This window comes from Dermacentor variabilis, chromosome 9, assembly GCF_050947875.1.
Source record: "Dermacentor variabilis isolate Ectoservices chromosome 9, ASM5094787v1, whole genome shotgun sequence".
NCBI lineage: Eukaryota > Metazoa > Arthropoda > Arachnida > Ixodida > Ixodidae > Dermacentor > Dermacentor variabilis.
In genome coordinates this window covers 97,673,626-97,685,010 of record NC_134576.1, presented here as the reverse complement: position 1 = coordinate 97,685,010, position 11,385 = coordinate 97,673,626, and the positions used below count along the sequence as shown (strand labels likewise).

The following is an 11,385-nucleotide window of genomic DNA, read 5'->3' as shown; positions in this document are numbered from 1 at the left end:
TCGGACGACGCGCAGGAAAGCTAGCTGGCTCGGACAGTCCTAATGGTAGGGTTGTCATACACTTGGCCGGCTTTGCATTGGCTCAGTCGTTTTTTCCTCACCTTGCCGGCTGTCGGCTCGACTCCGACACAGGGACGCCATTTGCCGGTTTTTTGGTTCTGCACACAAGATGAGATCAAGTCAAAACTTCATTTTCTTGAAACATCTGGATAGACTCGTGGGCTAACAGCTGCTATCACCAGCTTGACAAAGGCCCGGGAGCCATGGCACATGACCCACGTACGTGGCAACAATATAGCAAGCACGACAGCACATAACAAACAACTGGATTGTGCCCAGCGGAGTCATTTCTAATTGCTTAAAGGGACTGTCGGCTGTTTTCCAAGGACCTTGTGTTGTTTAGCACAATAGAAAACCTAGCTATTCGAAGTGCCTAAGTGTGCAGTTCTTTCTCTGGGAAGCGATTATAAATTTGAAAACAAAATCTTTCGACCTGCGTAGTCTCTTATTAAAACTGTGCATGGACGCCGAACTCGCTGGCCCTCTTCGATTATCCCTCTCTGACAGTCCCGGACAGTTCGAGACGCTGCAAATGTATACGTGTTTTCATTTCGCGATATATTGCCTGGCGCGGACAATCTATCTGTCTGTGCGACGTGTTGCAAGCAGAGCGATGAGCGGCGCGACGCGCTAATTGGGAGATCGCGAGAAGCGGCGCGTGGGTGACGCGTGGGCGCGATTTACAGCATCCTATGCAGACGTATACGCTCATGCAGCGCTTTGTTTCCATACAGAAGAAGCGCGCTACTCTGGCGCCATCTCGTAGCCATCATCGCCGCAAAGCACGGCGCTACAGTTTTTTTATTACGCGTTTGCCATACCCTCTTCCTCGGCTTTCCTCCTCGTGCTCTCTTCACTGTCGCCGCCTTTCATCTCCTGCAATTGTGTTCGCTTTCACAATTCGATGTGTTCGTTTGCTGAGTTATGAGGGACAACGCCGACGCTCGGCGTTGTCTAAGAGCGGGCGCCTAAGGGCTGCGCTTTAAAAAATGGCGGCTGAAGCCGCCGCACGGCGAACGTCGACGGCGTTGCGTTTAGCATTAAATAAATATAGCGACAAAAGGCATCGCCGCCGTCGAAACGAGTTATATATGAGGCGTTTACTGTAGAGCGATTCCTCTTTCGCGCTTCCCTAAGAACACTCGGCGCCACTTAGCGCCGCCGCTGCGAAGCCTACGCATGGCCTCCGAAATGCATGGCACAGCGGTGCGTGCGAACGTTGACAAATGCGTCATGCGGCAACTTGGCTCCTCTCTCGCGCATCTTTCTGGACACGCTGCGCCATCTAGTGGCACTGCAGATAAGTCCGCGCGTCCGCTCAGAGACAAGAAGCGTGGTGCGCCTGCGAACGCTTAGACTTGTTCCCTCGCTTGCCGCACACTCACGTGGCACATACTGAGTGACACAAATTGGCGTGAGGTTCGTCGAAGAGCGGCAAATACCCAATGCATTAAAGCGGCAGCTCGTTACAGCGTTGGCGTGAAAGGCATTCATTGCAAAGGGTCACATGCCCAGTGCATTTGCGGCCCAGCCTGCCAATGCGTCGGGTTCCTGTCCTTGAGGAATCCTTGCGGCATGCGCTCGATTATGCTCAGGATCGGTTAAATTTAAGGGATCTTTCTCGTCATTGTGAAGTGGCACGTTCCCAATGGAACACCTACACAAGTTGACGTCAAGTTGACGTTACACAAGTTGACGTCAACGACCTTTATTGAAGAGCGGCACACACCAAATGGCACCTACCTGTGGTGACACAAGTTAGCCTCATAGAGGCTCATTTCAGAACTGCACGGAGTGAGTGGCAAATACGCAGTGTTCCAAGGTGTCGTTGGTGGCATGTTTTTGTGGGAGTAGAACAGCCGGTCAGGCGGTCAGTGCGCGAGTGACACAAAAGACACCCCCCCCCTCCCCCCCCCCCCGAAGAAACCACCCGTGAGTTGAAAGCGCGACTTGAGTAGCATAGCAGCAATGCGTCGAGTAATATTGAAGTAGTTAAGATGGCGACAATGAGTCTGGGGTGCAATGTATGGAGTATCTGGAAGGCAGCGGCATGGTAGTTCAACGGACGTTAGCCCCAGTAGCTCAACGTAGGCGGTATACATAAATGGCGATATCCTGTGTGGCTGAGGCGCCGAAAAAGGTATACTGGCGTCTGGGACTTCGGAATGTGTTGGTGAGGGTGTTTCAAGAAACATAGTAAAAAAAAACAGACAAAAAAAAAGAAATGAGAAAGGGGGAATCGAAACCTGAATAACAAATAGGAGGGTGACGTGCGTAGAAGCGGGCGGGGGCAGGTGTACATGGGAAAAGGGTGGTCGCACAGTTGATTAAACGTAAAAACATAAAAGAGTATATTAAATTGAGTAGTAGGCAGGAAAATTTTCGAAACGGGGGAATAGGTGAGGTTAAGAATTAAGGTTAGCTGGTGGCATAATGCGTTTTGTGTCTTGCTTGATGGTATGAGAATTTCAGATTTAAGTTACCGCTTTTAAAGATTCTAAGTTGCCACGTGCCAAATTCATTCCCGTCGGATGTAGGCAATTAAACTTGTGTATGAGGTATGATTCCGTATATTTCCTTTCCCGAGGGGAACGGAGATGTGTTTGTGGTATATAGAGCCTTGATTTGCCAAATATATGACCACGTTCATTAAAGTGGCTGGCTACTGCTTTAGGTAAATTGTGTTTTGTGTCCGCGCGGTGACCGTTGAGTCTTGTATGAATTTGTTGTCCAGTCTCACCTATGTATTGTTTGCTACAAGTGGCACATTCTAGACAGTAGACTAGGTTGCTTGATGTGCAGGTGAAAGCCGAAGTTACCTTGTGTGCGTAATTCGACGCTGTACTTTTTACTGTAGTAGTAGATTGAATATGTTTGCATGTAGAGCACCTGGGGCGGCCACAGGGACCGGTTCCCAACTTCGTCTTTGTTCTTAGTTTGGCATGCACAAGAATATTTTTAAAGTTAGTGTTGCGTCTGTAGGCTACTCTGGGCGGGTCGAGAAAAATCTTATTAAGTTTCTGGTTGCTGGTGAGAATTGGGTAGTATTTACTGAGGATGTTACTCACGTTTGGGAGTGTGTTTGAGAATTTAGTAGTAAGAAGAGGCGTTGTTGTTCTTGTGATACTCGGGCGGGGCTTGAGGACCCTGGCTCGATCAAGTTAGGTTGCAGTGGTGTAGGCTTTTTGAAGGTCACTGTTTGGTTGGTTCCTGTTTGATAGGGTTTCTTTAAGGTGATCGAGTCTGTCTATGTAGTCTGTTTTCAACGCGAATGAGACTTAGTCGTGTGGCTTGGCTTTTAAATATGCCTTGTTTGAATGTCTGGGATAGTGGCTCGTATATTCTAGGTTCTTCCCACATAACGCATTCAAAGTCACTCGCTCCAGCGTTTTGACAGGGAGTTTCCGCTGTCATCAAGTGGGATGTGTTCATGTTTGCTTGTGCCAGGCTTGTGAATTTAGTCAGTAAGCAAATGTTCACAAGTTTATACGGCCAATAAAACCACTAGCCTTACTTCGTATAGCTGTTTACTAATTTGCTATCGAAACCGATAGCATCGCCTTCCGGACGAAACTGCGTCTTTCTTTTTCTTCAATTTTCCTACGAGTTGCTTCCTTCTGATGCATCGTCTCGGTGGCCCCCACTAATGGCGCTTATCATGTAGATCAGTTTACATGTAGACCAGCTTGTCTACATCGGTGAAATAGTCGCACATTGTTCGTTCTCCTGACCTCACAATTCCTTACCCACTACAGAAAGGGCGATCAATGGGCTGCTGGCTTTGCACTTTGGTCTCTCAAAAGGTTTTTAAATGCATATACCAAATATTACATAAAGCTGTTCAACAAATTTCAACCACCCAATCACCGCTTCACTTTGCGTTTTTGCATACTCTAGTTATCGCTACATTAATCGCTATTGCGTGCCTCATAATGATATTATGGTTCTGGCACGCAAAACCCCAAAGTGTTGTTATGTTTTACATGAGGTCAGCTTCTTGTACCATAGTTTACCAAATGTAATTCGTGCCCTGATTCGATGTGCAAGTAAGGCACAGTAGAAGGTATGCATGCGTCTTATGCATGGTTTGGCAGTCATTTCAGCGGGGCTCGAATACGTTAGGGCCTCAAGGGTCCGATCGCGGGTCTCATCTTTGTCCTTCTCGTACCTGTACGACTCCACTTTGGAAAAAAGACATACAGGCGATCTGAGCAATGACGCTCAGCGCTGCCATCTTCATTTTTCGAAATCATGGCTTCCAATTGGCGCATCGGCTTACCTGCCGATGGTGTCACGGTCAGAAGGCGTGAGTATTCTGTTGCGTCGGAGGAGCCTCCCTTCTGCGATGACCAGTGCCGACATGCAAGTTAAAAGCTTAGTTTCCAGAGGGGTTTAGGGACGGCTGATGCATTCAGCCTGTCGTAATTGAAAGGGTTTTTTTCTGGAAGCAATAGCTACGTCAGCGAAACTGGGCGTGCACGCGGACCCGAACTCGTTCTTTATACGAGACCCTTCTGGCGTCCGCTGTTTATAAAAACGCCTATGGGCGGGATGCAAAACTTCCAAGTTCGCTTCTTGAGAAACCTCTTCTGACCAAACCAAGATAGCGGACCTCCCGGGGCCAGAACCGCAATCAAGGTGTTAACATGCGGAATGGGGACGTTATTCCTGTCATTGTCCGTTCCGCGCCGCCTCTAAGCATTCGAAACGCAAGCCATTAGCTTTAACATTGCCACAGACAGCGTTACGGGAACCCGGCCGTTTTGTTTAGACCTGTGAAACGTGTTGCAAAGCCTGCTTACGGAATTTCGCATAGGGCGAGAGTGTACAATTGGAATCGCGAGTATGAGTTTGGCGAGCATAATCAACGCTGCAGCCAACCCCGTTGATTGTCTAAACGCCCGCTAACAAGTAGGGTTCGCGCAGAGCGAGACCGTGGTCATGGCTTCGCGGGCCCAGCCGCCGGACTACGTGACCGTGCTACTGTCATTCAGTGCGCGGACCCTGGTCTTCGATGTTCCGCAGTCGTGGAGCCTCGGCATGCCGTGCGTCAAGATCACGGAACCGAAGCAGTTTAGTGAAGTACGAGATCCGGCTCACGCCTTTCTCTGTGCGGTTTTGACACGCCATAGGCCATGATGCTCGAAATTACCCGTGTCTTGAAGCGTGTACATATCCATCCAGCGTTCAATAGAGTCAAACCTCCTTGTAAAGAGTCGTGTCGGACACAAGAACGCTTTCGTTATATCCGATATTCGTTATAAGCAATGTATTCATTACACGCTAATATCGAGAAACGCTTTATATTTACTTTGTTATATGCGATGATTCGCTGTATCCACATTCATTATATAGAGGTTTGAACGGAACCGACGCTGCAGCCGTTCCTTGTTCCCATGCTGATTGAAGCATTGTCAAAGAGCAAATTGCAGCGAAATATACCATTGCGCAAACATTCGCAGTGACAGTTCAGCTATGAAGAATTAAGACTGGGTGCAAAATTTTATGGGCGAAACGCGTACGCCAGTGCACCACTAAGAACGGACAGAAATCCCGTGCTTTCCATACCGAAACTATAAAAAAGCGGCGCCATCAAACCTTGCCGGAAGTGATGCAGAGATTAGGGCCTAACCCAACTTGGAGTGCCTGCTCGCAATTTTACAGGCTTCGTGTAAATGCATGCAGTCACACTATAATTCAAAGTTTTCACGCAAGGTGTCTAACTGAAAAAAAAACACCAATTCGGTTGGGGTTTAAAGCACTTACATTTCGTTCCGGTTCAGAGAAATAAAAATTTATAATGGTTTGCGAACTGGTTCGCCAACCGGTTCGTCACAGTCCATTTCATCCAGCCCCATGGCGATATGCTGCATAGTACTAGCTACTCGTCCTCATGGCGCATGCGCAAGTCTTTAGAGCGCAGCTCTTAGGCACCCGTTCCTGCGGCGAGCGTCGGCGTAACCGAGCGAACGAGCGCAGCGAACGACGAGAGCGACCGAGGAGCGCAGCGGGGGATGAAAGACGCGAGGAGGAAAGCGCAGGTGGAGAGTGCAACGGAACCATAAGGCGGAAAGCGGAGGAGGGTATGTCGAAAGGGAGAGACGAAAAGAGTAGTGCGGCGAGAACGGCTACGAGATGGCGCCACAATAGCACGCGTCGTCTGGGAGGTTTATCGGCTGCGGCTGCTGTGAATCGCGCCCGCGCGTCGTCCACGCGCTGGCTCTTACGATCTTTACATTAGCGAGACAATCATGCCACACTTCCCTCGGTTTGCCGCACGAGATAGATTGTCCGCGCCAGCCAACATATCGCGGAATGAAACCACGTGTAGAGCTGCGCTCAAATTTCGCGTTAAAGAGTATCGTAATCGTCGGTGATATTTTTTTACGAACGAATTACGCAGACACTGAGGGACTTTCATTGCACATAATAAACACAAAGGTAATTGGTAAGAATCCCTGCGTCACCGTAAGGGCTGCGTAGCTTCCATGCTCGTTACTTTCACAGCAGCACAGTCAGTGAGTTTTGCCTTTGCTTCGGGTGTTTACTGTGTACTATGGTGTCGAAGGGAGCACGAATTCACACAGTATTACATGCATTACAACTTCAACCTTCTAGTCTGCAGCAAAGAAAGAAGTCGGCATTTGACATTTCGCTCACTCTGCCGTTCTATTAAGAAGCAGTTGAGGACATTGACGCTTCTTAAGGATGAATAAGGACGGTTTGTACTGAACCGTACGTCGCTCTCGCGCATCTGCAGGTGGCGCGCAGTCTCGCGCTGGTTAAGGGCGGACAAATAAATCAAAAGCACACACATTGTGTCCCACGAAAAATTTCTACAACTCGAAGAGCGTTGTATACTCGGCTTGGTTAAGCACGTAGCTTGCGTTGAGCCATGACACGCAACAAAAACACGTTTTTGCGTACGTGCCTATTGAGATAAGCATTCTGGGCAAGTTGATAATCTATTAAGTAATATTGCGCAACAACAAAAAACGACACGGACGTAAGAGAATGCCGCGGTGACGGCATTCATTAGCGACCGCAGTGCTATGGTTAAAATAAGTCATGCATGCACGCACTCGTTATTTGATATCCCTCCTCGACGACATTGTCTTTTACGCTGCCCGTGTTTAACTATACAGTTTGTCCAGTTTTAGTAGCAAGTGGACCTACCGGTCGAACTGGGAGAGTCAGCAGAAATTTTCATTCCGCGGAGCCCCTGAAGCAAATTTTATTCCCTGAAATACAACTGGAATGGCCAGCTTCGGAAGTGCAGTCGTCTCTGCCGAGGTGGCCGTAGTTAGTCTCACATACCCATCGCCTGTCCCCATTCTTGCGCACAAAGAAACTTGTCAGTCCTAACAGTTTGCTACTAAGGAGCGCCGATCGAAGTAGTATAGTTATTCGCAGAATCGTACAAGCTATTGAGGATGAGTTCTGGCCTTATAATGCGCTTGAACCATTTCGTGCCGTACCAGTAACCGTTATTAACTTTTTCGGTTTAGGTTCGGATCGGGTTCAGTTCTGTCCAAAACTGCGGTTCTGGTGCGGTTTTCGGTACGGCTTCGGTTCGACACCCTGTTTTTGCGCGTATACTTTAAGTGAAAAGATGCCATTGGGGCAGCCCCGAGCACGGTACGTGCCATTTTGGCGTCGACGTCATATCCGCCTAGTCGTGTAACGGTGCGGCACACCGGTACAAAATATGTCTCTTTTGGGAATTTGCCACGCTCTTTTGGGGCTTAGCTTGTCCTACGACAATAATCGTCATCTGTCTTTCCCGCATTTCCTCTCTTTAACGCTGCGAACCCGGTGCTTCCACGTCACGAACGGCTTGCGAGTTATCAGTGTTACACAGGATTATCGCCAGGAAAGTAGCGAGCGCTGAGTTTTCAAGAAAGAAAATGCAAGCAAGGCAGATGAAGATTATTGTTGTGGGAGAAGATAAGCCCCCAAAGGGTGCAAACTTTTTTAAGAGCGCAGGGTGGTCAACGTCATCGTCGTCGCCCTAACCAGGCCAAGTCACAGAGAGGACTTGTTTGTAGTACTGAGGTCGCGAATTAGATTACCTGCGGGATCAATCAATCAATCAATCAATCAATCAATCAATCAATCAATCAATCAATCAATCAATCAGTCAATCAATCAATCAATCAATCAATCAATCAATCAATCAATGTTTAAAATAGTAAAGCTGCGGAGGTATGCTTCACCTTGTACTACACAGATTTCTGAATAACAAAGTTTTTCAGTATCGTACCAACTACGGTCTTCAGATGATTGCCAACGCTCTTCCAAGACAGTTCTACTCTTTCCATTAATTCAGTACCAACATAGCTGAGCTTGCTTCTATGAACCTAATTGCGTCTTATAACTAAAATGTTTTCAGTGATCGCCAACACGCATTTACAATTGTTTATGGGATTATCTCAAAACGTCTATTGTTTTAATTTACTCTCTGCAAATGAAAAATCAGTGTTTTGAATGAATGAAAAATCCAGCAGTCAATAAGCCAGTCAATAAAAAGGAATCCTTGTTACATTTTATTTTATTTATTTATTGTTGTATACATGTTGCTAATCAGCGAATGCGAAGGCTAAAAAGCTGGAAGTACAGCCGGTAACATGGGCCACATTGCTCAGCGACATCGCACCATGCAGCGGAGTAACTTTGAACATTGAATGAGAAATTCTAAAATTGCTAGCGGATGCAGTGCACAGCGCGAACTTGTGGTAGCAGACACGCGCAGATAAACAACATTACCCAAAACGAATTATAACTACAACATAAGCCACATAATGCTTGAAGATTATGCCAGCCCATGTCGTGTGATATTCCAGTGTACGAGACAGCAGGTAGGATTAAATGAGACTTTGAAAACAAGTCATTTAATTACACTTTGTATGCATTAGTTATTATTGCATGACATTGCTTATCTGTACACGTAATAGGCAACGCCAAAAAGTTTCCGGAAGTGTGTCTCAATAATTAATTATTAAAATAATGAAATAATTGAGTATGCTTCCTTTAGGTTTGCTATGATCAGCTGCCTATCACGAATGCCGGCTGGGAGATGTCCTGGTTCCAAACGGGCAGCCGCTACAAGATGCAGGTGGTCACATTCGACGACAACTCCACCGTCGGCCCAAAGGTATACGAACGAGCGACTGTATCTGGGTCCCTCTAAAGGGGCATTCACACCAGCGGACTGATAGGCCTCGCGACAATGTTGGTCGCAAATAGTCGCTTTGCTAACTGATGTTGCTTACGTCCGAATACCTCCGTTGGACCATTTTGCGTGGCCGTGGTTGTGCGAGCAGAAGTCAACGGAAGCAATCGCGAGAGTAGGGGGGAGGGGGGGTTGTTGAGGTTGAGCTGAAGAGGCACACACTTCTGCAGCCCTAATGGGCACACGGTTTAATGTCTGTGGGCAGGTGGAAGTGGCAAGAAAGAGGATTGAAGAATGAGGGAAGGATTAGAGGGGTAAAGTGGCGTCCCACAGGAGGACCGACAATTCAGTGAGGCGACGGGCAGGTTGGCACTCGTTGGCGAGAACATCAGTTACCGTGATTCGGTCGCCAGACGCGGTCGGTAGCGCGCCCTCTGTCTATCACAGCCGTGATTGTGCCCTAACCTCAACACGCTTCTACATCGCGATGTGCCAAGAGAAATTAGTCCCAGGCTCTCACAGCATAGCAGAGACGTACACTAACAGTAGATGTCTCCGCTCTTCTAAAACTCGAATAAAACTGACAAGACTGATCAGCAAAGGAGCACAAAAGTGTTCCCCCTGCCCCGGAAAGCATCAACTTGATTCTTTTTGTTAGCGCAGAGTCAATCGATACACGCTTTCGCGTGACTGCTTTGTCTTAGAGGGACAATCAGTTTAGGCTGGTAATGTGTTCGTAAAGAACTCCGACAATTTCGCAGTAATGCGAATTTGCCGGCAAGACGCGCTATGCTGCAAATCGCGTTTGGAGAAGATGAACACATATAATTACATTATTTGGTCGCTTGACGAAAGCTTCACCTCACACAGACTACAAAGCGTGCGTCGCATCCGCACATTAAAGCGAAGCTTTCCTCGCCTCTTCTACTTTCTGGGCGGCATTTTTACAATTGCTAGTAGGTACAGCAGCGCATGGAGTTTCTCGAGGTGCTTGTCGTTATTGCTCAGGCGCGAGGAAGAGCGGGTGCGAGAGAGCAAATCTGGGTGCCTTTGCACCATGCTTTGCTCCTTGAATATGTGACTCTGCCTAGGCATTACGGTGGAGAAGTTTCTTTGCGCGTGTTGTATGCGTTTGTCCCTAGGCGGGCCGCCATTCCGGAATGGAGTAGAGTTTGTTTACGCTCGGACGCTGGCTGCCTTATCCACTAGCGCACGTAGTTTTTCCGCCACTCTGGCCGATTTGTCCTTTCCTGACTGGCCCCAAGGGAACTTCCTACTCGTTCCCGATTGGGTCATTTTCCTTACTGTTTTATCTTTTTGCAGCACGCGTACACGTGCTTGACGATCCTCGACTTTATTGACGTGTGCAGAGTGAGCTCATCCACTGCGCTTTACAAATGAGGTGAACGCGGTTTAAAACATGTATACACCACCTCAAAGAGCTGCGACGTGCGTAACGCCAACGCAATTCTCTCGCCTTTACCGCTAAATCGTCATTGAATTCTCCCTCCCTCTCTCCCTCACTCTTTTTCCTTCTCTTTCTCTCCCTCCTCTCTCTCTTTCTCTTTTGCGCATGATTTCTCGAACTACAGATGATGCACGCCTACAAGCTCTACAGAGGCAAGCACCTCGGATGGGCCGTTGACGACGTGGAGTTCGACATAGGGCCCAAGGATTGCCGCAAGGCCGTTCCGCTCGTATGGCTGGTAGCCCGAGGCAGGCCCGGGCGCATACCGCAGCTGCCCTGAAGATCGCCACGCGAATACGCCGCGAGCTTTTTTTACCTCCCGAAACCGAGGGTGGTGCACATTTCGATAGAGACGTCGTGTGATAGCTTTCAATTGACGGACACATATAAGATGCAGTACGCACTTCGCGTGGGATATTGGCAATCATTAAAGTCACTGAGTACCTGCTGGTGGGCGAGTTGGTTATACAAGATTACAATGAAGGTGCCAAATAAAACAACGGACGAAGGAAGGCGACCGGGGACAACCGCGTAGGCCAAAGCACACACGCGAAACCGTGAGCGGGCCTACTGTACGGACAGTGCGTACGCGTTGTCTGCGGGATAAAGGGAAATGCGCGATAATAATTATCATTATTGTTAATGACCGTCATCTGCTTCAGCCCAATTCTGAGTTCCCGCTTTT

General features: G+C 48.1%; 1 protein-coding gene across 1 annotated transcript in view; it reads left to right on the top strand.

The window, feature by feature from the left end:
- Positions 1 to 9,334, top strand: part of LOC142558462 (uncharacterized) — a 21,280-nt gene extending 11,946 nt beyond the window's left edge. Inside the window, exon 7 of the mRNA XM_075670594.1 lies at positions 9,095 to 9,334. Coding sequence (XP_075526709.1) covers positions 9,095 to 9,250 — 156 coding nt within the window. The 3' untranslated portion in view covers positions 9,251 to 9,334. The remainder of the gene's footprint in view (positions 1 to 9,094) is intronic.
- The last annotated feature ends 2,051 nt before the right edge of the window (positions 9,335 to 11,385 follow it).